This window comes from Salmo salar, chromosome 03 (assembly GCF_965601325.2).
Source record: "Salmo salar chromosome 03, fSalSal1, whole genome shotgun sequence".
NCBI classification, from domain to species: Eukaryota; Metazoa; Chordata; class Actinopteri; order Salmoniformes; family Salmonidae; genus Salmo; species Salmo salar.
In genome coordinates this window covers 11,616,884-11,643,925 of record NC_138293.1, presented here as the reverse complement: position 1 = coordinate 11,643,925, position 27,042 = coordinate 11,616,884, and the positions used below count along the sequence as shown (strand labels likewise).

At 39.4% G+C, this 27,042-nt stretch overlaps 1 protein-coding gene across 1 annotated transcript; it reads right to left on the bottom strand.

Moving 5' to 3' along the window:
- Positions 1-1,806: 1,806 nt before the first annotated feature.
- Positions 1,807-25,678, bottom strand: LOC123741603 (GTPase IMAP family member 8). The gene is made up of 3 exons (XM_082973262.1): positions 25,620-25,678; positions 6,348-7,574; positions 1,807-6,199 (listed from the first exon to the last, which is right to left on the bottom strand). The coding sequence occupies exons 1-3, from the start codon at positions 25,648-25,650 to the stop codon at positions 4,179-4,181; spliced, it is 3,279 nt and encodes a 1,092-aa protein (XP_082829388.1). The 5' UTR covers positions 25,651-25,678; the 3' UTR covers positions 1,807-4,178.
- Between the last annotated feature and the right edge of the window lie 1,364 nt (positions 25,679-27,042).

The window sequence follows — 27,042 nt, the reverse complement described above, 5'->3', positions numbered from 1 at the left end:
GTACAGTTAGTTTGCTTTAGTCAAAACCCCTCATGCTCTACAGCCCCCCGGCACAATAGTGCCCATGTGCATTTCCTATTAGGTGTAGTAACGTAACACTGCCGTAATACATTACTGCTTAGTAACAGCATAGTAACTAATAGAAACAGATGTAGATCACAGATGTAGATCACAGATCCTACATGGATAAGAGAGTTATCAGTCGATTATGATATTTGCTGAGATCAGTTCTTAATTTGAGCCGAATCCTGCCGGAACAGGATCCGAAACCTCTCAGTTTTGGAATTCCGGCACCTATTTGCCTGGATCCGGTACCTCTCTGGAATGACAAATGATTGTCACTGTTTGCAATGTAAAAATTAAAATAAAAGCGATCAGAGTTGGGCAATATCAAGTTGCCTCCTTGTTAATTATCCTGCCCACTAAAAAACATATTTTGAAAATGTAGATTTTCAGCCCACGCTTGATATTGTGATAATTGATTCAGGTTGGGCAGGGCCTGGGTTTAAGTTTGAGCATGTTTGACCAATGTATGACCATTGTTAAGGTGAGAGAGAGAAGCATGCCATGTAGAGGCCATCTCTGTAACGAATGAGCTGAGAGTTGGGAAGCAAGTACAGGGTGTGAGTCTTTAATAAATAAACAGAACACAAACAACGCACTGACATGGAACAGAGTCAATAACACCTGAAGAAAGAACCCAAGGGGAGAGACAGATATAGGGAAGGTAATCAAGGAGGTGATGGAGTCCAGGTGAGTTTCATGAAGGGCTGGTGCGCAAGACGATGGGGTCAAGGCTGTCAGTAACTGGTGAAAGGAGTCAGGCGCAGGAGAGCTGAGATGTGTGGACAAGGTATTTAATTCAAGAAAACACCAGTATAAACACAATACTATGGTGCTGGAAAAATACCGGTACCACGAAATAAACGGGCTTAAATAACAAAACCCGGTAACAATATACCAGCCGTCAGAATACAGCCTTACAATAAAACAAACACGCACACAAACATGGGGGAAACCAGAGGGTTAAATAATGAACATGTAATGGGGAATTGGAACCAGGTGTGTAAAAACCAAAGACAAAACAAATGGAAAATGAAAAGTGGATCGGTGATGGCTAGAAGGCCGGTGACGTCGACAGCCGAACGTCGCTCGAACAGAGATGAGCCTGCAACCCTTTCTCCATCTCTCCAGCATTACACTTCATCATTTATTTAAAATAATTAAATATGCCACTTTGTTTTATTTATTTTCCTTGTTATATAATTGCACTGTTATGTTAGATATGCAACTTTATTTTCTAAATATATGACACATTGTAGGCTGTAGAGCACAGGCAGGAACACATCTGCTTTTTGAACAGACAGTAGGCCTAGCCCACTTAAGCCACAATATCTAAAACCAACCAAATCTGTTCGGGAACATCGATATTGACATGTTTTCACAACTAACCTTATTTCATTAAACTGTTGAGAGCCCCTCTCTCTGCACGTCTCTACCCGCTCGAGAAAGTTATAAAGCAGAGCGAGAGAAAATGCGATGGAAGTGGTAAGATATTCTATAAGGTCAGCCTATTTATTATTCAAAATATGCCCTATTACAACTATATACTAACCATGTACTTTCTCTCATTTGTGTGGTATTTAAAAATATTTTGCTAATGTTGCCAGTCATGTAAAAGGAAGTAGAATTGCCTAACCCTAACCCATGCAATGCTTTATTAGCTGGTTATCTGCAGCCATAGCTGAGGATGCTGGAGCACCCCCTGAAAAATCAGAAAACAAATGTTTTTTATAAACAACAATTTTTTATTTTTTTTTGTAGTGCACTGGACCTTTAATAATCATTTCACATAGTCTACTATACATTTCACATAGTCTACTATACATTTCACATAGTCTACTATAAAACATTCTATTTTCACACACCCAATCAGTCTAAATATTTAGAATGCAAGAACGGGTATTCAGACATGTCCATGGACTACAAGAAATTGAGATCTGGGAACAGTTGTTAACTGACATAAATCAATAATTAACAAATGTGTTGATATATGTCTCTTTTGTCTGTTATTCTCTGGTGTGAACAGCACAAAAGGCAGAAATAGCATCAGGATATATAAAGCACAGTCACGTATATAAAAGTTAAACATATGAAATCAACAAATAAAAGCAAGGCAGTGGCTGCTAGTACAGGCCAGGAAGGCAATGGGTGTACGAAATCTGTAATCATACTAAATACTAATTAAAATGTACTGTTAAGTAAAAAAATGAATGCTGTAAGCAACAAATATAAACGTACTAGGATCATACATACTAGGATCATACATACTAGGATCATACATACTAGGATCATACATACTAGGACATACATACTAGGATCATACATACATACATACATACATACATACATACATACATACATACATACATACATACATACATACATACATACATACATACATACATACATACATACATACATACATACATACATACTAGGATCATACATACATACTGAGAATGTGTCATCTAATGCAGTGTTTCCCAATTCCGGTCCTCAAGTACAACCAGAAGTAGGACCATATTTCTGTGGCCCACAGACAAGTACACCTTATTCTACTTGTCATCTAATCATCAAGCCCTTGACAAGTGTTAATCAGGTGTTTTTGTCCGGGGCTACAATAAAAATTTGTGCTCTTGGGGGTACTGGAGGACTGGGGTTGGGAAACTGATCTAATGCCCAATTGCGTTGTTTACTGCCATACATTCATTTTGGTACAACACGTCCCCTGATCTTATTTGCAGCTGTTGTCAAACTCAACTGGGTCTAAAAAGATGATTCTCTTCCTCAATAGCATGCATCGAATTCTTAGCCGAAATGAGAATGACATCCTTGTATTTAAAACATACGCTGTGTCCGAATACCCACACTTCCGGTCTACATAGTAGGCTTTTTGTGTACGTGAAAAGAGAGTTTTATAGTATGTTGAAATTTCAAACATCGAGCATGCTTAAATGCCAGGATGTCATACTCATTTGGCATTTCATCTAGTAGAATTCACTGCACCCTATTGAGGAAGAGAATCGTCTTCTCACAAGTGTGTTTGACAACAGCTGGTAATCAGAATAGGGGACGCACTCTACAAAAATAAACCAAGGGAGGGGGACAATCGCGATTGCGCATTAGATGAAGCCTTCTCAGTACGGATAAGTAGTATGTTGACATTTGTTGCTTTCTGAATGTGTTTTTACTAAACGATACGTTCTATCTAGTATGTAGTATGATTAGTACACAGTATGTCGTTTTAGTAATTAGTAGGCAAGAAATTTCACATAGTGTCACAGTTGTCGTACTGTAGAGAAGACCAAAGAGCAGCGGATTGCTTGCTCAACATCATATTTATTAAATAACGAAAAACCCAGGTGAAAACAAGCTCCTAATATATGACTCTCAATCAGGAACAACGAAGTACAGCTGTTCCTGATCGAGAGCCACACAGACAACAAAGAAATACACAAAGCAGAAAAACCCTAGACAACCAAAAACCAGAACATACACCCAAACCCCGGAACACATAAATATAACACCCCTCTACACTACACATAACCCCTGGACCACATACAACAAATACCCTCTGCCACGTCCTGACCAAACTACAATTACAAATAATCCCTAATACTGGTCAGGATGTGACACATAGGCTACTATATATTTCCTATTTTTGCATACCCAAACAGCCTACTATTTAGGACGCAGGTACAGGTGTCCGGCCTCTGCCAATTTCTCTGGGATAGTACAGGTGAACATTCTGCGCATTTATAGTTATCGTTCTATAGCTATAGCAGTTTAAACATGTGATTTACAACACTGTTGTTAAAGGAACGTGGAGCAAAGATCTTAGTTTTATACTATTTCAGCTGTTACACTATCTTCATCCTCCTCCTCATCATCATCATTATTGTCCAGTAGGTATTGACATTTTATGTACTATGTTGTATTTACATACAGTATATCCATATTCATTTCCATCAGTAATGTTGTTATTACTATTTTAAAACAAATCTATGTATTAGGGCAGTAAATATCATAGGGAAAACCCTTCAGTCTCAGAGGGTTAAGCCTTATTTGAATGGGACTAGTTTAAACTAATGCACATTGTCATGTAGTTAAGACTCTCACTGCATAGTACATTTGTTCACCACTTGTTTAGTGATTCCCTTTACCGTTGTCATGTTTTCTATCTCTTCTTTCTGTTTTTCCTCCAATTCCTTCATTTTATCAGCATATTGATCCTTTAAACGATCACACTCCTCTTTGTGCTTTTGTCTTAGTTTATCCTTCTCTTCTTCAAGTTGATCCGATAGTTTTTGGATGTCATTTTCATATTTCTCTTTAAAGTTATTAATTTCCTCTGCATGTCTTCTGGCCTCTTGTTCATATGTATCCTTCTTTTCTTTTGTTTTCCTTTCATAATCTGCCTTCATTTCCTTCAATTTCCTCTCTTCTTGATCTCTCCTGACTTTATCTTCCTCCTCTTTCCTCCTGTTTTCTTCTTCACGTTCTTCTTGAAATGTTTCCTCCAGTTTTCTTAGTCTTAGTCTCTCCTCCACTCCTCGATTTACATCCTCTTGAAATCTTCTTTCCTGTTCCTCTTTACGTTCTCTCTCCCACTGCTCTTGTTGCATTGTCATTTTCTCTGTCAACTCTCTCCTCTTTTCTTCAAAGTCTTTTTCTATTCGGTCTCTTTCTTTCTGCTCTATTTCTCTCCTCTGCTCTTCTGATTGCTTCATCTTTATTCTATCTTGTTCCCTCTCTCTTTCAAACTGCTCTCTCAATCTCCTCTGTTTTTCCTCCTGTTCTACAAGAGTTTCTACCTCCTTCTGTCTCCTTAGCCTTTCTTCTTCCTGTTGTCTGTCTCTTTCTTTCTTCAACTGTTCCTCCCATGCCTCTTTTTCTCTACGCATGACCTCTTGGAGATCTGTTTGACCTTTCTCTGCTTCCTCTATTTTGCTTTGCCACTCTTGTCTTACTTTCTCTTCCTTCTTTCTCCTCTCATCCTCTTCTTTCTCTCTCCTTTTAATTTCTTCCTCCTGTTCCCTTTTAAGTTGATCAAACTTCCTTTCTTGATTTTGAAGCTGTTCTTCTCTGTCTTTCTCTTCTTTTCTCAGTTTTTCCATCCTCATGTTATATTCTTCTTCCTTTTCTCTTTGGAGGGTTTTCAACTTTATTTCGTGAGTTTTAATCTCTTTTTCCATCTTCTCTTTTTCTGTGTCCCATATTTCTTTTTTCAACTTTTCATCTTCTTTCCTTTTTTTGTCCTCCAACTCTCTTCCTTCCTTCTCTGCTTTCTCCTTGTCTTCATGTTCTTTTCTAATAGCTTCCTCTCTCTCTCTCAACATGTTTTCTCTCAGATGTCTTTCCTCCTGAACTTTCAATCTCTCCTCTTCCAACTTTGACTTCATCTTTTCCATGTCTGTTTCATGGCTGACCTTCAGTTTCTCCATGTCAGCCTTTATCTCCATCTCTCTCTCCTTCAGTATTGCTTCCTGTTTTTGTTTAATGGATGCCTCTGCCTCTTGGAACATCTCATTGGTGTAGAAACTGCCCTTGTTCATGGACACCATTTTGTTAATCTTCTTAAGAAGCTCAGTGACCTGTGTGTGGTTAGTTTTGTCTTTGTTGTTGAAGACATGGAATCTGTCTCCACAATCTCTGAGCAGTTTTTTCAGTTTGGCATTCTTGCTGTTCCCAATGTAATCTTGAATTGATTTCTTTCCCAAGTCATCTCCTCTAGTAAACAGAACTAAGCAGAACATTCCTGCCCGTGGACCAAAGGTTGTCTCTATGAGGTCCAAAGTGTCCAGCTCCTCTTGTGTGATTCTCCCGATACTCAACACTATGATAAACACATGGGGTCCAGGAGCTGACAGGGAAACACATTTCACTATCTCTTGCTGAACATCTTTATTAGACAATGTTGTGTCAAAAAGTCCAGGTGTGTCCACCACAGAAACTGTTCTTCCATCAACTTTGCCGACTGCCTTCTTGCAAACTGTTGTCACAGAATCAGTGCTGGGTTTAGACTCAAATTCCTTTCTGCCCAGGATAGTGTTTGCGGAGGCGCTCTTCCCATTTCCAGTTTTCCCAATCAGCACCACCCTTATGCACTCTGTGCTGGAACACTCCAATTCAGCACCTAGAAATTAAGCAATAAATGATAAGATATGAATGTTAATTACTGCATTAACTGATATTGAAATCAACACAGAAGGTTCATAGTGTTAAATCATTGTTTTCCCAATCACCCCCCAATATTTGTTCCTCTCTGTGTTCAACAAACTCACCTTGTGACATGTTCCTGATTCTCTCCTCTAAATCCTTGATTCTTCTGTTTTGGTCCAGTTCTGATTGGTGTTTAGCCTCCATGTACATGTACAGAGTGTAGCAGGTTCTGTTCTGCTCCCTCATTTTGACTATTTCTGCTACAAGTTCTGTCATCTGCTTGGCGTTAACAATCTTCAAAGCATCAAAGATTTTATATCGCCCTCCGCACATCTTGATCAGTTGCTTTGTGTCTGCATTTTGTTCCACAAAGTTAACTGCAGTTTTATCAACTGGAATGTAATCCTGTCTAAACAGGACCATGATAAAGTCATTGACTCGTGAGCTGAGTATCTTCTGGATGGTCTCCAACTCTCCTTTGTCTTCATCAGTGATTGGACCCAAAGGTACAACCAGGAGGAAAGCATGGACTCCAGAGTCACAGAGAGAGACACAGTGGAAAGTCTCACGCATCACTTCCTCCTGAGTGAGAGGTGTTCCATACAGAGCAGGCAGCTCGATGAGGGTGACCGGCCGACCACACACCTCTCCTTCTCTCTTCACACACACTGAGGAGGAGCTGGACTTTGGACTGGACTCTGTCTGACCCAGTATGGCATTGGCTGTAGAAGTCTTCCCAGCTCCTCTTCTGCCACACAGCACCACGTTCAGTCTCTGAGCCTTTGGTGTCATGGTATCATGTGTCGTCTCTTCATTGGAGGTGAGATATCTCCATTCATTCTCCTCTACCATCTTTTCTATCTTTTCAGTTAACTCTTTGTGGTCACTTCCTTGTTTGTACATTTCATGATACCTTCCTCCACATTCTTTGATCATTTGTCTCAGATGAGGATTTCCTGTGACTCCCTCGTGAGTAATGATCACCATTGAGTGCTTGAAGGCCTCTTTACCAAATATGCTCAGGATCAACTTGAATGTGTTTCTGTTCTTCTCTGTGAAGTCCTCAGGCTTCAACACCAGCAAGAGCCCATGAGGCCCAGGAGCAGAGAGGTACTTACAATTCTCCATCTCCTCCATCAGGGACCGCACAGTCAGAGGTAGAGCAAAGAAGTCTGGAGTCTTTACAACAGTAACAGACTTGCCATTCACCTCCCCACTGGCTGAATCGCATGGCTGTTTATATTTGAAGAAATAAGCAGGCCTAAAAGCTTCTTTCTGTAGGATCATGTTACCCACAGTACTCTTCTTGTCATCACTCCTCCCCAGAAGCAGAATCCTGAGTGAAGACACTGTAAAACACATGTACAAATTCATTAATATAAGGATATGCATATAAAACAATTTAATTGACCTGTTTACCAAATGTTCACACTGGATGATTGTCTCTGTTACAAATTAATAATGTTTTTCTCCCAATTCTTGTGAACAAAAAGCTTGACAGTAGTAGTCAGTAATATTGTGTGAGTTCAGTTCCAGCATTTTATTTTGCACAGTGATTCCCCTGGTATCCCTCACATTGTACGCCAAAGCACCATGTTTAATGGCCACCATAGAGCCCCACAGTGGAGGTGTCATAATACCCAGAAAACCTAGAGGTCATACAGGGAAATGGTTCCAATCGTTTTTCCACCATTAACTTTTCCAATAAGGGATTTTAGAATCACTTAAAATAAGGGCTGTGTTTCGTGTAGGCTTAGGTAAGAATCTCTGGATTAACTATCTAATGTTATCTACATGTAGTAATGAATAAATTGGCAACATTTCTTTAAATGGACAATTCTGTGAACTGTCTTGTGCAAGTTTTAAATTGACATGTTAGCAAAGTTGTAAGCTATGACGTTCAGGAGCTTGTAGGGATTTGTAGTTTTGCATGATGTCTACATTGATGCTAATTAGCATTTTCAAATCTGAGAGTAAATAGAGCCAAATATATTGATAAAAGGGGGGAGGGGGTCTATAAAGCACATCGCTGCACTAAGCAGCACCTCAAAAATAATCTCTAAATGTTGATCCACATTTCTCTTTGTATCCTCCAGAGGAAGCAATGACCTCAAATTGATAGATACTGTTGGTTTATTAGCTGTGATCTCATACCAAATTATAATCGTTTAACCTCTCTGGGCTAGGTGGGACGAATTCGTCCCACCTACGTAACAGCCAGTTGAATCCTGTGGCGCGATTTTCAAAACGTTTGAAATGCTGTTACTTCAATTTCTCAAACATATGACTATTTTACAGCTATTTAAAGACAAGACTCTCGTTAATCTAACCACACTGTCCGATTTCAAAAAGGCTTTACAACGAAAGCAAAACATTAGATTATGTCAGCAGACTGCCCAGCCAGAAATAATCAGACACCCATTTTTCAAGCTAGCATATAATGTCACAAAAACCCAGAAGACAGCTAAATGCAGCACTAACCTTTGATGATCTTCATCAGATGACAACCCTAGGACATTATGTTATACAATACATGCATGTTTTGTTCAATCAAGTTCATATTTATATCAAAAACAGCTTTTTACATTAGCATGTGACGTTCAGAACTAGCATACCCCCCGCAAACTTCCGGGGAATTCGCTAACAATTTACTAAATTACTCACGATAAACGTTCACAAAAAGCATAACAATTATTTTAAGAATTATAGATACAGACCTCCTCTATGCACTCGATATGTCCGATTTTAAAATAGCTTTTCGGATGAAGCACATTTTGCAATATTCTAAGTACATAGCCCGGCATCACAGGGCTAGCTATTTAGACACCCAGCAAGTTTAGCATTCACCATAATCAGATTTACTATAAGAAAAATGGTCTTACCTTTCCTGTTCTTCGTCAGAATGCACTCCCAGGACTTCTACTTCAATAACAAATGTTGGTTTGGTCCCAAATAATCCATCGTTATATCCGAATAGCGTCGTTTTGTCCGTGCGTTCCAGAAACTATCCGAAATGGTAAATAACGGTCGTGCGCATGGCGCATTTCGTGACAAAAAAATTCTAAATATTCCTTTACCGTACTTTGAAGCATGTCAACCGCTGTTTAAAATCAATTTTTATGCCATTTTTCTCGTAGAAAAGCGATAATATTCCGACCGGGAATCTCCTTTTCGGCAAACAGAGGAAAAAATCACAAAGACGGGGGCGGCCAGGTCACGCGCCTAAGCCCACAGTCCCTTGATCGGCCACTTGAGAAAGGCGATAATGTGTTTCAGCCTGGGGCTGGGATGATGACATTCTGTTTTTTCCCGGGCTCTGAGCGCCCATGGACGACGTAGGAAGTGTCACGTTAGAGCAGAGATCCTTTGTAAAAGATAGAGATGGCAAAGAAGTTCCAGAAATGGTCAGACAGACCACTTCCTGTAAAGGAATCTCTCAGGTTTTGACCTGCCATTTGAGTTCTGTTATACTCACAGACACCATTCAAACAGTTTTAGAAACTTTAGGGTGTTTTCTATCCATATATAATAAGTATATGCATATTCTGGTTACTGGGTAGGATTAGTAACCAGATTAAATCGTGTACGTTTTTTATCCAGCCGTGAAAATACTGCCCCCTAGCCCCAACAGGTTAAAGTGTTAAAACAATGACATGAGCATGATACTAGACTATAAAGTACAGTAGGTCCTCAGAGATACAAACACATTGGAATGGAGGTCGGCAGAATATTGAAATGGACTTAAGTGAATAATAACACGTATATATATATATTTTTTTTTTTGTCACGTCTACCTACAAAGCTTTTGTACCATATCAGGATAGACATTTTGAAAACAGAAACAAAAATGATGAAAATGTCAAATCCTTCTGAGCCGTAGCCCTCCCTCATAAATAACAAATAGTTACATTATGATGTATAACTACTGAATTTTACCCACATTTTTCATGACTGCTTGATGGCTTCCGTCTTTCTTGCTTAAGTGATACCAATCCTGAAAAAAAGTTGACACTATTCATTTCAGTGACTTCCTCTTTGCAGTCCATTTAAACCATTCCATTGTTTTAATTGCTATATTGTATTTACTTTGCCACCATTTATTGCCTTTACCTCCCTTATCTCACCTCATTTGCTCACATTGTATATAGACTTATTTTTGTACTGTATTATTGACTGTATGTTTGTTTTACTCCATGTGTAAGTCTGTGTTGTTATATGTGTCGAACTGCTTTGCTTTATCTTGGCCAGGTCGCAGTTGTAAATGAGAGCGTCTCTGGGCCTTTGGATTCGAGACTGAAAACACATCCAATTAAACTAGTTGGGGCTAGGGGGCAGTATTGAGAATTTTGAAAAAAATATGTGTCCATTTTTAACTGCCTCCTACACGAACTCAGAAGCTAGGATATGCATATTATTAACAGATTTGGATAGAAAACACTCCCCGCCCTACATTTTGAGTAGCCTACCGAACGCGCTAACAACATGGAACAACTTGGAGTTATTTGGACATAAATTATGAACTTTGTCGAAAGAAACAACATTTGTTGTGGACCTGGGATTCCTGGAAGTGCCTTCTGATGAAGATTATTAAAGGTAAGGGAATCGTTCTAATGTTATTTATGATGTTAGATGACTCCAACATGCCGGCTAACTGTATAGCCTAGCCTATTTTTCTGAGCGCAGTAGTCAGATTATTGCAAAGTGTGCTTTCCAAGTAAAGTTATTTTGAAATATGTCAATGCGGTTGCTTTCACGAGATATTAATCTATAATTCTTTGAATAACAGTTTAATATTTTATCCACGTTTTATAATGAGTATTTTTGAAAATTCACCAGCAGTTTTTGGAGGAGATACATTTTCTGAACGTCATGCGCCGATGTAAAATGCTGTTTTTAGATATAAATATGAACTTGATGGGACACAAAATGCATGTATTGTCTAACATAATGTCCTAGGAGTGTCATCTGATGAAGATTGTCAAAGGTTAGTGCATAATTTTTGCTGGTTTTCTGCTTTTGGTGACGCCTGTCGTTGCATTGACAAAACATTACACACAGCTATTTTCAATGTACTCTCCTAACATAACCTAACTTTATGCTTTCACCGTAAAGCCTCTTTGAAATCGGACAATGTGGTTGGATTTAGGAGATGTTTATCTTTCAAATGGTGTAAAATAGTTGATTGTTTGAGAAATTGAAATGATTAGATTCTTGCAGTTTTGAATTTCCCGCCATGGTATCTTGTCAAGCAATCCCGTTAACGGATCAGAGCGGGAAGGGGTCCCCAACAGTATTTTGTAAAGATGTTAATATTGATTGTTGCTTGAGTTGAATGTGTGTGATGCAGTGCAGTATTACATGAGCGATTTAATGACTAACTGAAATCATTATTTGAAAAGCAAAAAGGAACAATTATAACCACAAATAGGTGCTAAGTGGCATAAAAAAAAGTCAAAGTCCAGGCACTCGTGAGAGTTTGAAAATTAAAAACCCACTAATGTATGGGCAAAAACATTATTAAATACACCAACACATATCAGCTCCATCGGGTCAGTATGGGATAAACCATTATTAAATACACCAACACATATCAGCTCCATCAGGTCAGTATGGGATAAACCATTATTAAATACACCAACACATATCAGCTCCATCAGGTCAGTATGGGATAAACCATTATTAAATACACCAACACATATCAGCTCCATCAGGTCAGTATGGGATAAACCATTATTAAATACACCAACACATATCAGCTCCATCAGGTCAGTATGGGCTAAAACATTAAATACACCAACACATATCAGCTCCATCAGGTCAGTATGGGATAAACCATTATTAAATACACCAACACATATCAGCTCCATCAGGTCAGTATGGGATAAACCATTATTAAATACACCAACACATATCAGCTCCATCAGGTCAGTATGGGCTAAAACATTAAATACACCAACACATATCAGCTCCATCAGGTCAGTATGGGATAAAACATTATTAAATACACCAACACATATCAGCTCCATCAGGTCAGTATGGGATAAACCATTATTAAATACACCAACACATATCAGCTCCATCAGGTCAGTATGGGCTAAAACATTAAATACACCAACACATATCAGCTCCATCAGGTCAGTATGGGATAAACCATTATTAAATACACCAACACATATCAGCTCCATCAGGTCAGTATGGGATAAACCATTATTAAATACACCAACACATATCAGCTCCATCAGGTCAGTATGGGCTAAAACATTAAATACACCAACACATATCAGCTCCATCAGGTCAGTATGGGATAAAACATTATTAAATGCACCAACACATATCAGCTCCATCAGGTCAGTATGGGATAAACCATTATTAAATACACCAACACATATCAGCTCCATCAGGTCAGTATGGGATAAACCATTATTAAATACACCAACACATATCAGCTCCATCAGGTCAGTATGGAATAAACCATTATTAAATACTCCAACACATATCAGCTCCATCAGGTCAGTCTGGGATAAACCATTATTAAATACACCAACACATATCAGCTCCATCAGGTCAGTATGGGCTAAAACATTATTAAATACACCAACACATATCAGCTCCATCAGGTCAGTATGGGATAAACCATTATTAAATACACCAACACATATCAGCTCCATCAGGTCAGTATGGGCTAAAACATTATTAAATACACCAACACATATCAGCTCCATCAGGTCAGTATGGGATAAACCATTATTAAATACACCAACACATATCAGCTCCATCGTTAGTGAACAATTTATCAAATAATAAATAAAATATTGTGCTGGTTCCTCTTCAAAATCAAATTGCAATTATTTGCATCAGCTTTTCGGGTATTCTCAAGATGATGTATTTTTATGTGTAATATATTTAACTTTCAATGTTTCTCAAACACTAATATATTAAGTCCAGCATAAAACAATGGCTAAGACCTAACTTAATTGTATCAAATCCAGAACTGTTATTGTACATTAGATCTACTTAATCTTTCCCAACGGTTTTGCTATCCTTTCATCATGATCCATTGCACAACAAACTGTTTGATAGTAATATACAAATGTGCTTTTGTTTCTTCAAACATGCATACAACATTGTGTAGAAGTATTGTAATGTAAAAAATATATATATTACCCGCAATTCTCTGAAAACAGTTTTTACAGTTTACAATTTCCACCAAGTGGACTAACCCCCAATGCATAGAGTGTTGGCCTTTCACGCCAGTGACCCAGGTTAACTTCCTTCCCCTCCCTGTCGTTCGCTACATTGGTGTCAGAAGTGGAATGACAGCCGTAAGTTCATCGGAGCACACAGCCCGGACATGTGAGGGGACTGACTAGCCTCCCGTTTGGAGGGGGCAGTTTAGCGAGTCTCGATAAATGTGCCACATTACAATTCCCACATCTGTCTGACAGTTATCAGAAATTATCACAATGCAATACTTCTTCATGATCTTCTATGTAGGACGTCGGAGTACAAAAATCGGTTAACCACCTTACTGAGGAACTCAATTTAATCTTGCGTAACACCCACGATGCAGTCGCACCCCTAAAAACAAAAAAACATTTGTCACAAGAAACTAGCTCCCTGGTATACAGAAAATACCCGACCCCTGAATCAAGCCTCCAGAAAATTGGAACGGAAATGGCGCTCCACTAAACTGTAAGTCTTACAACTAGCTTGGAAAGATATTACTGTGCAATATCGATCATCCTATTTTTTCAAACTAATTGAGGAGAATAAGAACAATACAAAATGTATTTTTGATACTGTCACAAAGCTAACTAAAAAGTAGCATTCCCCAAGAGAAGATTCATTTCAGCAGTGATGAATTCATTAACTTCTTTGACGAAAAGATTATGATCATTAGAAAGCAAATTACGGAATCCTCTTTGAATCTGCGTATTTCTCCAAAGCTAAGTGTGCCTGAGTCTGCACAACACTGCCAGGACCTAGGATCAATGGAGACACTCAAGTTTTTAAATCCCATCTCAACACAACAATCATGAAAATAGTCATAGCCTCTAAACCTTCAAGCTGCATACTGGAGACTATTCCAACTAAACTACTGAAAGAGCTGCTTCCTGTGCTTGGCCCTCCTATGTTGAACATAATAAATGGCTCCCTATCCACCGGATGTGTACCAAACTCACTAAATGTGGCAGTAATAAAGCCTCTCTTGAAAAAGCCAAACCTTGTCTCAGAAAATCTAAAAAACTATCGGCATATATCGAATCTCCCATTCCTCTCAAAATTGTTTGGAAAAGCTGTTGATAGCCCATCGTAGCACTGAGACTGCACTCGTGAAGGTGGTAAATTATCTTTTGATGCCGTCAGACCAAGGTTTGGCATCTGTCCTGCAGCTATTGACACCATCGATCACCTGTCACGACTTCTGCCGAAGTCGATGCCCCTCCTTGTTCGGGTGGTGCTTGGCGGTTGACGTCACCGGTCTTCTAGCCACCATTGATCAGTTTTTTCATTTTCCATTGGTTTTGTCTGGTCTCCTTACACACCTGTTTCTTATCCCAGTAATTACATGTTGTGTATTTAACCCTCTGTTTCCCATCATATCCTTGTCGGTGATTGTTTGTTATGTACGTGTTGATTATGTATCGGTGTGCGACGGGTAATTTTTTTACCCAGATTATTTAGTACGTTGGTTTTGTAGTTTGTTTTCTTTAATAAATACTCCATTTTTAACCACTTTGGTTTCTCCTGCGCCTGACTTCCCTGCCACCTACATACATGGATTCTGACATAACCACATTATTTTGGAGAGACTGGAAACCGTAATTTGTCTACACGGATAAGTTATGGCCTGGTTTAGATCTTATCTGTCGGAAAGATATCAATTCGTCACTGTGGATGGTTTGTCCTCAAACACATATCAATTGTAAGTTTCGGTGTTCATCAAGGTTCCGTTTTAGGACCACTATTTTCACTATATATTTTACCTCTTGGTGATGTCATTCGGAAACATAATGTTAAATTTCACTGCTATGTGGAGAATACACAGGTGTACATTTCGATGAAATGGTGAAGCCCCAAAATTGCCCTCCCTGGAAGCCTGTGTTTCAGACATAAGGAAGTGAATGGAATCAATTTTTTTACTTTTAAATGTAGACAAAACTGATTTGCTAGTTCTAGGTCCCAAGAAACAAAGCGATCTTCATGGGTTGTACAGTCTTCTCAAATAAAACTGTGAAGGACCTCGGCGTTACTCTGGACCCTGATCTCTCTTTTGACAAACATATCAAGAATATTTCAAAGACAGTTTTTTTCCATCTTCGTAACATTGCAAAAATCTGAAACTTTTTGTCCAAAAATAATCCAGAAAAGTGAATTCATACTTTTGTCACTGGATTAGACTACTGCAATTCTTTACTTTGTGGCTACCCGGATAAAGCACAAAATAAACTTTCAAAATACATTTCAATGATTGACTGTGCGGCTTGTGAGCAAAACAGTCTAAGCTTTTCATTATGGGGTCATAACAGTCTGTAGCTCAAACCGTTCAGTTTAGAGACGTTTTCGTGAGAAGAACCGTTTTCAGGATGTTGTCTTGTCTCACAAACTCTGTTGTAACGTAGCTCCTGTCTACCACAGAGGTGAATGGCTGCTATGGGCAGATCCAGAACAAATAGATGAGGCAATTACACATCCAGGAAGTCTGTAGCTCAAAACCAATGACTATATACACTACCATTCAAAAGTTTGGGGTCACTTATAAATGTCCTTGTTTTTTAAAGAAAAGCAAAAAATAATGTCCATTAAATCAACATCAAATTGATCAGAAATACAGTGTAGACATTGCTAATGTTGGAAATGACTGTTGTAGATGGAAACTGCAGATTTTTTATGTAATATCTACATAGGCGTATACAGTGGTTCCTCCTTTAAAAGTTGTGTCATACTGCGGCACACCTTGCGGGCTGCTGCAGCATTCTGTGGAACGTCATCTATTTGTCAGCCATTTCTTCTGTTAATGCAAGTTTTGCTAGTTTGAGCACCAGAGGGCATCTTTGAGAAGCATTTGATAGTCTTTCATATTGCAAGCACGCGGGAGACCGACAGGGAGGAAGGAGTAGGCTGTCCTTGTAAATAAGAATGATTCCATGTGTTATTTCATAGTTGTGATGTCTTCACTATTATTCTACAATGTAGAAAATAGTAAAAATAAAGAAAAATCCTGGAATGAGTAGGTGTGTCCAAACTTTTGACTGGTACTTGCTTAATTAATTAGATTAATATTATGGTGTTTCTATTCCATGAAAAACGAAAAACCCTCTGGGTAAATTCAGACCGTTTCGCTCTCAGACAGATTTTTACCTTGTCAGCTCGGGGACTCGATCTAGCAAACTTTCGGTGTCTAGCCCAATGCTCTAATCACAAGGCTACCTAAGTTTGGGTTGGTAACTTATAAAATGTTTTAATTATGATTCGGATACAAGCGAGAGTGAGTTGCTCTCAAACTGTGAGGGGTGGGGGTACTGCTCTAATTTATTGGGTCTAGGGAGGGTTTCTCTCTCTAGAAACCTTATCTTTTAGTGTTCTCCGAGAGGGAAGTTATTAGAGAACTCACTGGACGGTAGCTTGGGTCAACCATGAAGGGGTTCTTTGTTTTACCATGTCATCAGAATTCTAATGTTAAATCGCAGCAATACATATAGATTGCTGGATGATATGATACAAGTAATTGCATACAAGGCTCATAGTCTATGTCTTGCGTTAACACCCGAGGATGAAAAGTAAGGAGACGGGCATGGAGACCAGCATCACATGGGCTGAGCATAGAATGGAACGGATGGACGGTTCTTTCCCCAGTCTTAGTCACATCAAGGATGGTGTGAAATTATTAAACATGTACTTTCTCTCTTCCCTGTTCATGTCAATATCATTTTTCAATATAATTTTAGGTGCAAATAGTCCGGGTAGCCATTTGATTACCTGTTCAGGAGTCTCATGGCTTGGGGGTAAAAACTGTTGAGAAGCCTTTTTGTCCTAGACTTGGCACTCCATTACCGCTTGCCATGCGGTAGTAGAGAGAAGAGTCTATGACTGGGGTGGCTGGGGTCTTAGACAATTTTTAGGGCCTTCCACTGACACCGCCTGGTGTAGAGGTCCTGGATGGCAGGCAGCTTAGCCCCAGTGATGTACTGGGCCGTACGCACTACCCTCTGTAGTGCCTTGCGGTCGGAGGCCGAGCAATTGCCGTACCAAGCAGTGATGCAACCACTCAGGATGCTCTCGATGTTGCAGTGGTAAAACCTTTTGAGGATCTGAGGACCCATGCCAAATCTTTTTAGTTTCCTGAGGGGGAATAGGCTTTGTCGTGCCCTCTTCACGACTGTCTTGGTGTGTTTGAACCATTCTAGTTTGTTGGTGATGTGGACACCAAGGAACTTGAAGCTCTCAACCTGCTCCACTACAGCCCGGTCGATGGGAATGGGGGCGTGCTCGGTCCTCCTTTTCCTGTAGTCCACAATTATCTCCTTTGTCTTGGTCACGTTGAGGGATAGGTTGATTAGGGCTACGGACTTGCCTGTCAGGTGGCAATGGAGGAAGAAGGAGATGGGGAACAAAGTGAAAATGACATGGCTTGTGAACACCTCTCTGCGCCTGTGGCCGAAAAGGGGAAGACTGGGTGAAAGCATGATGTTCCCTAGGGCCTTCGTCTTTGTGGAATCCAGCAGAAAGGTATCCTGGAGGCACAGAGTCAGGCGAAGAGAGAATGGGAATTGTCATGTTATCAGACTTTGGGTTGTCATGCATATATAATTATGCATAGCTTATCACCTTGTTAATACTGTTATGTTTTGTGTTTCTCGTTGCTTTTCAAGTCCTGTGCTATCACTCTCTTAGGAACCAGGAGGAGAAAGTTGAACTGGGAGAAGTCAACAGATCTATCGGACACGTTATTATCAGTGTTCTATGAGAAATGGAAATAAGAGTGTGCATGGTGTGATTATAGAACAGAGGCCATACGTCTCTGAGTTTGTAAACCTCACTGTGAATATGAATTATGTTTTATTTTTTGTTCATGTTTTATTATCATTGTTAGTCCATTTAAAAGTATTTTCGAAGTTGATGTAATGTTGATCAGTAAGGAGTTAAATGTTCAAAACGGGGGATTGATGGATTCTGGGTTCTGACTCCTAAAACTTGAATAGGGTTAATTATCAGGTGTCCTATTGAAATATTGAGTGCCATAGTCTTGGGTTTACACCAGAAGTTAATGGTTATCTGTAGGAGGATTGTATATGGTGGGTACAATTAATCTTGGAATGTGCTGAGTGGAGGGGAAATGATCACGTGGCAGCACTGATAAGGGGAGAGAGCTGTGGATTAGTGATGAAGGGGGTCGAGGTCAGGTCAGGTCACGTTAAGGGAGAAGGAACAATTTATTGCCCGCGTCACTTCATTTCCTGCCTAGCAACAGAGATGTAATGTTTAGCGAGAATTAGGAGACTACACCCAAACTGGGGTATATATATTACCACTATTTGAAATGTGTCTTTGTCTGTTCAGCTGTTCGGCCCTTTGGGGTGAATAAACTTGGTTTAAGCTTTCATAGTGTCCGTCGAGTTCTTACTCTGATATTTAGAACCTAACAAACCCAACCTCTAATCAGAGAGGTCCGGGGGGCTGCTTTACTGACATCCATGTCATCGGCACCCGGTGAGTGAGTGTTGTTGGGGGGTTAACTGCTTTGCTCAACGACAGATTTTGCCACCTTGCTGGCTCGGGGATTCAAACTAGCAACGTTTCGGTTACAGGCCCAACTCTCTTAAACAGCCATCACAATGCGGCTTCCACCCGGTTACGTAACCCTGCATCTTAGTGGTAGCTGCCCCATATACATAGACTTGAAATCACTGGCCACTTAATAATGGAACACTAGTCACTTTAATAATGTTTACACATTTTTGCTTTACTCATCTCATATGTATATACTGTATTCTTTTCTACTGTATTTTAGTCAATGGCACTCTGACATTGCTCATTTTAATATTGATATATTCCTTAATTCCATTATTTTACTTTTAGGTTGGGTATATTGTAGAGGTCGACCGATTAATCGGAATGACCGATTAATTAGGGCCGATTTCAAGTTTTCATAACAATCGGAAATCGGTATTTTTGGACGTCGATTTGGCCTTTTTTTTTTTTTTTTACCTTTATTTAACTGGGCAAGTCAGTTAAGAACACATTCTTATTTTCAATGACGGCCTAGGAACGGTGGGTTAACTGCCTTGTTCAGGGGCAGAATGACAGATTTTTACCTTGTCAGCTCGGGGATTCAATCTTGCAACCTTACTAGTCCAACGCTCTAACCACCTGCTTCACATTGCACTCCATGAGGTTAAGCGAATGCAGTAAGAAGCCAAGGTAAGTTGCTAGCTAGCATTAAACTAATCTTATAAAAAACAATCAATCAAAATCACTAGTTAACTACACATGGTTGATGATATTACTAGTTTATCTAGCCTGTCCTGCGTTGCATATAATCGCTTAGGTACACGTTGCTCCAACCATAAACATCAATGCCTTTCTTAAAATCAATACACAAGTGTATATTTTTAAACCTGCATATTTAGTTAATATTGCCTGCTAACATGAATTTCTTTTAACTAGGGAAAATGTGTCACTTCTCTTGCAAACAGAGTCAGGGTATATGCAGCAGTTTGGGCTGCCTGGCTCATTGCGAACTGTGAAGACTATTTCTTCCTAACAAAGACAGCCAACTTCGCCAAACGGGGGATGATTTAACAAAAGCGCATTTGAAAACCATAAACATCAATGCCTTTCTTAAAATCAATACACAGAAGTATAGATTTTTAAACCTGCATATTTAGCTAAAAGAAATCCAGGTTAGCAGGCAATATTAACCAGGTGAAATTGTGTCATTTTGCGTTCATTGCACGCAGTCAGGGTATATGCAACAGTTTGGGCCGCCTGGCTCGTTGCGAACTAATTTGCCAGAATTTTACGTAATTATGACATAACACTGAAGGTTGTGCAATGTAACAGGAATAACGTTTTGTTTTCGAGATGATAGTTTCTGGATTCGACCATATTAATGACCTAAGGCTCATGTTTCTGTGTGTTATTATGTTATAATTAAGTCTATGATTTGATAGAGCAGTCTGACTGAGCGGTGGTTGGCAGCAGCAGGCTCGTAAGCATTCATTCAAAATAGCACTTTCGTGCGTTTTGCCAGCAGCCCTTCGCAATGCATTGCGCTGTTTATGACTTCAAGCCTATCAACTCCCAAGATGAAGCTGGTGTAACCGATGTGAAATGGCTAGTTAGTTAGCGGTGTGCGCGCTAATAGCATTTCAAACGTCACTCGCTCTGAGACTTGGGAGTAGTTGTTTCCCCTTGCTCTACATGGGTAACGCTGCTTCGAGGGTGGCTTTTGTCGAAGTGTTCCTGGTTCATGCCCAGGTAGGAGCGAGGAGAGGGACGGAAGCTATACTGTTACACTGGCAATACTAAAGTGCCTATAAGAACATCCAATAGTCAAAGGTATATGAAATACAAATCGTATAGAGAGAAATAGTCCTAGAATAACTACAACCTAAAACATCTTACCTGGGAATATTGAAGACTCATGTTAAAAGGAACCACCAGCTTTCATATGTTCTCATGTTCTGAGCAAGGAACTTAAACGTTAGCTTTTTTACATGGCACATATTGCACTTTTACTTTCTTCTCCAACACTTTGTTTTTGCATTATTTAAACCAAATTGAACATGTTTCATTATTTATTTGAGGCTAAATTGATTTTATTGATGTATTATATTAAGATAAAATAAGTGTTCATTCAGTATTGTTGTAATTGTCATTATTACAAATACATTTAAAAAAAATACAAAATGGGGTGATTAATCGGCAACGGCATTTTTTTGGCCCCCCAATAATCGAAGTCGGTATCGGCATTGAAAAATCATAATCGGTCGACCTCTAGTATATTGTGTGTATTGTTGTGAATTGTTAGTTAATACTGCACTGTTGGATCTAGGAACACAATCATTTCGCTACACCCGCAACAACATCTGCTTAACATGTGTATGTGACAAATAACATTTGATTTAATTTTGATTTACGTCAATGAAGCCAATAGCGGTCTCAGCTCTATTGTCATTGAAATGATGTAGGCCTTACTACCTTTTAAAAAAAAAAAAAAAAAAAAAGATGTAAAATGACTTGAATAGCCTATGGGAAAAGCTTCCAAATGTGTATTCGCATCAGTAGGCTAAGTGACTGAATTGCATCAGAAAAGTATTGGTTCAGGGAAACTCATCAAGTAATAGGCCTAATGTGTGTGTGTAGAGAGAATATCTGCATTGCTTTCAATTGCTTGACTAATGATCATGAGTACTCACCTCAACTTAGCTAACAATTCCCATTCTAATTGTAACCAAATATCCAAACGGAGATTCAGTGAAAACAAAAATCTGACATTGATTTATTTATCAAGATGAGTTCCAATGCTTGTCTCAAAGCAGCGCAATGACGCTGTCCCAATAAAAATGGTGCTTTAATTATCATCAGTTGGCCATACATGGTAATTCCTTTACATCTATTATAACCAGTGGTGAAGTGGTATTTTTTGGGGTAGCCTACCAGAGCACCATTTTTATTATTACTAAGCCATCATTTCTGAATGAAAGTTGGTACCAACATGAAAACTATTGTATAAAATAATTTTAGAATATATGTTACATACAATACTTTTTTGGTTACTACATGATTCCATAAGTGTTATTTCATAGTTTTGATGTCTTCACTGTTAATCATCAATGTAGAAAATAGTAAAAATAAAGAAAGACCCTGGAATGAGTAGGTGTGTCCAAACTTTTGACTGGTACTGTATTTCACTGTGCTGCTGACTATCAGGCAGTGAGAAGGCTGTTACTGAGTGAGTGAGTGAGTGAGTGAGTGAGTGAGTGAGTGAGTGAGTGAGTGAGTGAGTGAGTGAGTGAGTGAGTGAGTGAGTGAGTGGGAGTGAGTGGTGGAGAGGGGGAGGGCCGGAGGGGTGTGTGTGCTCAAAGTACACTGGTTGAGAGAATGCTGCAGCAGAGGCAGGTAGGCTACTTAGATTGTTGATTATGGAGACACTCCTTTTCCATAAAACATATTAACGTGCTAGAACTGATATAACGGAGACAAAGCACTGGAAACCTACTTTAGATAAATTAGCTCAGAGGTGGTTTAAAGTAAACTCCATTCTAATGTCCACTGTTCTTATGGATAACAGTATTAAGTCGGCTTTTCTTATGGATAACAGTATTAAGTTGGCTTTTCTTATGGATAACAGTATTAAGTTGGCTTTTCTTATGGATAACAGTATTAAGTTGGCTTTTCTTATGGATAACAGTATTAAGTTGGCTTTTCTTATGGATAACAGTATTAAGTTGGCTTTTCTTATGGATAACAGTATTAAGTTGGCTTTTCTTATGGATAACCGTATTAAGTTGGCTTTTCTTATGGATAACAGTATTAAGTGGACTTTTCTTATGGATAACAGTTAAGGGTTTTACTCATGCTCAGTTCTAAGGTCTGGAGCGCTGCACGGGTGGAAATTTGAAATGGAAGTTATGGAACTCCCTCGTGTGCTTGTGTTATGGGAAAAAGTCCACAATGAAAATTACATGAAATGTGGAGGTGTAACGATCATCGTAGAAAGGTGACCAAGATGCAGCGTGGCACGTGTTCTTGATTGTTTATTTGAATCAAACAAACACCCAAACAAAAATAACAAAGGCACACAGTTCTGTCAGGTACAGAAGCACAAAACAGAAAAAACAACCCACAAAACACAGGTGGGAAAAGGCTGCCTAAGTATGGTTCCCAATCAGAGACAACGATAGACAGCTGCCTCTGATTGGAAACCATACCCGGCCAAAACATAGAAATATAATGACATAGAATGCCCACCCCAATAAAAAGAAATAAACCATCTCTCTCAGGTCAGGGCGTGACAGGAGGATGATAGGCTATATTTGCATCTGTTGGCCATCAAGTAGGCTATTAATTTCAATGCCATTGCAGGCTACTGTAGCCTACCATTAAATACGATAACTCAGTTTGTTGTTGTAGCGTTGTGTAATAGGCTACCTGCATCTAGCTCAGATAACCATGGCAAAATTTAATTGCAATTATAAACCCAGATTTTAGTCAGTATTCTATGCCCATTGAAATAAGTCAATCTCGCAAATATGCCATTTATAACGGTTTGTAGTCTTAACATCTGTCACATAATCACGGCACAATTGTCAGAAAATAGCATAACATTCATTTTTAGAAGTTCGTCCAAGTGTTTCTTGCACAGAGATTTCAAGATCCTCTGTCCAACTTTCATCACTCAAACTCTCCTGTCGGATTTATCTATAGTTATGCACATGCACAAAAGGGATTTATTCACAATTATAAACTGGGTGGTTTGAGCCCTGAATGATGATTGGTTGAAAGACATTGGTATATCAGACGTGTACCATGGGAAAAACAAAAACATACTTTTTACTGTTCTAATTATGTTGTAACCAGTTTATAATAGTAATAAGGTACCTCAGGGGTTTGTGGTATATGGCCAGTATACCACGGCTAAGGGCTATGTCCTAAGAACAGCCCTTAGCCGTGGTATATGGCCATATAGCACACCTCCTCGGAACTTATTGCTTAATCATAGCAGTCAAAACAAGTTAAATTAACATCCATTGATGGAAAATGATCTGGAGAGTTTAATAAGGGCGATTTATCGTTTCTCTTGCAACATATTCTTAAACTCGCAATAATTAACTTCTTGTTATTTTTTGTTATGATTATTTTTGGTACTTTTTACCCCCTTTTTCGTGATATCCAATTGGTAGTTACAGTCTTGTCCCATCGCTGCAACTCCCATACGGACTCGGGAGAGGCGAACCCTGTACCCATGACCCTTTTCCACATTCCAGACCACGGCACTGCAGCCACAGCCAACTAGCTATGCCACGGTTACTGTACTATTGTCATTGGCACTCCAGTAAATTAGTTCATGATGGATCTTTAAACAGTGATTATCCAACACAGAAAATTTTGCCACCAATTTAACTCCCAACTATGTTGAAAATGTAAAGTGCAAGTCATGCCTATTGATCATTAACTCGTGTGGATACTCACTTTATTAACCGTAGCTGATAAAGCACGAGGAGGGAGAGAGGCACCGCTCTAGCAGGCAGGGGAGGGGCCGTACCACAGAGTTTCTAAACCCAGAGATACAACATTGCAAGACTTTGGGGAAAGCTTGCGAAGGAGACTATGTGGAACAAGCTGGGGTTTGGGCTTTGAGAAGTTAATGAGAGACGTGAAAAAGTATTCCTTAGTTGTTCATTTTCTCAAAATCTAAAGGCACAACCTAGATTTGAGCCAATGTCTTAAGTAGCTGAACATGTTATTAAGTGACAAACTGACACGTTTTTATTTTAGTCAAAAACGACTTTATATCTAAGGAGTGCCTTTGATTTGACGGCCTGCACATGCGCAGTTTGGCGCGAGACGACCTTTAGACCCAATGACGTGAGCTGAGCATGAGCTTAGCTTGCCATGACATCTCCTACAAGTGTGATCAGGGATTTCTACTGGAGAAGCAGTTTTAGCCCATCTTTATATTGAACTGTCTTTGGCCGTACTAAGAGCTAATGACACAGGGAGTTGCACAACTGAATGCATTCAACTGAAATGTGTCTTCCCGCATTTTAACCCAACCCATCTGAATCAGAAAGGTGTGGGTGCTGCCTAACCTACATTCATCATTTTAATTCCATCTTCCATTTATTATATATCTCCTAACTTTTGCCACAAGCGGAGGCTCTTTGACTGTAGCCTATTGCCGCTTTGATGTATGATTGTCAGCATAAATGAAAACATTTCTCTCTCTCTACTGCAGCAGTCGTGTGCGGATCTGTATGGACCCTTCCCGACAAGTCAGTTAAAATTACACATACCCGAGACCTGTGACAATCATATCCGTTCTGACACAGACCCGTGACATTATTTACATTATTAGCATTCAGGTATTACATTTTTATAAATAAACTGGAAAACAATAATATGGTGCCTGCCTGGTGAAGGCATTTCTCCAGAACCCCATGTTTCAGATATTTCCTGTAAATGATTTTCCAAAGATACAGCATAGAGTGTTGTAGGCCATACTAGACGAAGAGCAGTTGCCCAAGATGAGCCAACAAAAAAAAATATTTAGCCAGTTCGGCAAATTGAGTTAGAAATGTAGGCCAACAATATGAATGATACGTTACAAGATTTGATGAACATCAGGCCAATATATATATATATTATTGAGGTTTTACTGCTCTTACCTTCGTCTCTGAATGATGCAGCGTCTGCCATTTCATCCTTCAAATGTCTGCACTGGACAGATAAATGTGAAAGTGAAACTTGAAGAAAAACATATTCCTCCTACCTGTTAAAGGGACAATTCGTTTTGTGGAGTTGTGGAGAGACTGCAATCTACATGTTGAATTTGTTACAAACCACTAACTTGAGCATTTGTAAAGAGAATAACAATATGACTGAATGTTCTCCACCTGGCATACAGTGCATTTGGAAAAATATTCAGACCCCTTGACTTTTTCCACATTTTGTTATGTTACAGCCTTATTCTGAAATGAATTAAATATTTTTTTCCCCACATCAATCTACACACAATACCCCATAATGACAAAGCGAAAACCAGGTTTTTATACATTTTTGCAAATTTTGAAACTGAAATATCACATTTACATAAGTATTCAGACCCTTTACTCAGTACTTTTTGAAGCACCTTTGGAAGTGATTACAGCCTCAAGTCTTCTTTGGTATGACGCTACAAGCTTGGCAAACCTGTATTTGTGGAGTTTCTCCCATCCTTCTCTGCAGATCCTTTCAAGCTCTGTCACGTTGGATGGGGAGCATCGCTGCACAGCTATTTTCAGGTCTCTACAGAGATGTTCGATTGGGTTCAAGTCCGGGCTCTGGCTGGGCCATTCACGGGTATTCAGAGACCTGTCCTGAAGCCACTCCTTCATTGTCTTGGCTGTGTGCTTAGGGTCGTTGTCCTTTTGGAAGGTGAATCTTCGCCCCAGTCTGTGTTCCTGTGCACTCTGGGGCAGGTTTTCATCAAGGATCTCTCTGTACTTTGCTCCATTCATCTGTCCATCGGTCCTGACTAGTCTGCCAGTCCCTGCCACTGAAAAACACTCCCACCGCATGATGCTCCCACCACCATGCTTCACCGTAGAGATAGTGTCAGGCTTCCTCCGGACGTGACTCTTGGCATTCAGGCCAAAGAGTTCAATCTTGGTTTCATCAGACCAGAGAATCTTGTTTCTCATGGTCTGAGAGTCAATCAATCAATCAATCAATCAATCAATCAATCAATCAATAAAATGAATTTATAAAGCCCTTCTTACATCAGCTGATGTCACACTGTGCTCTATAGAGACCCAGCCTAAAACCCCAAACAGCAAGCAATGCAGGTGTAGAAGCACGGTGGCTAGGAAAAACTCCCTAGAAAGGCCAGAACCTAGGAAGAAACCTAGAGAGGAACCAGGCTATGAGGGATGGCCAGTCCTCTTCTGGCTGTGCCGGGTGGAGATTATAACAGAACATGGCCAAGATGTTCAAATGTTCATAGATGACCAGCAGGGTCAGATAATAATAATCACAGTGTTTGTAGAAGGTTTCTATCTCAAGGCCATCAGACTGTTAACAGCCATCACTAACATTGAGTGGCTGCTGCCA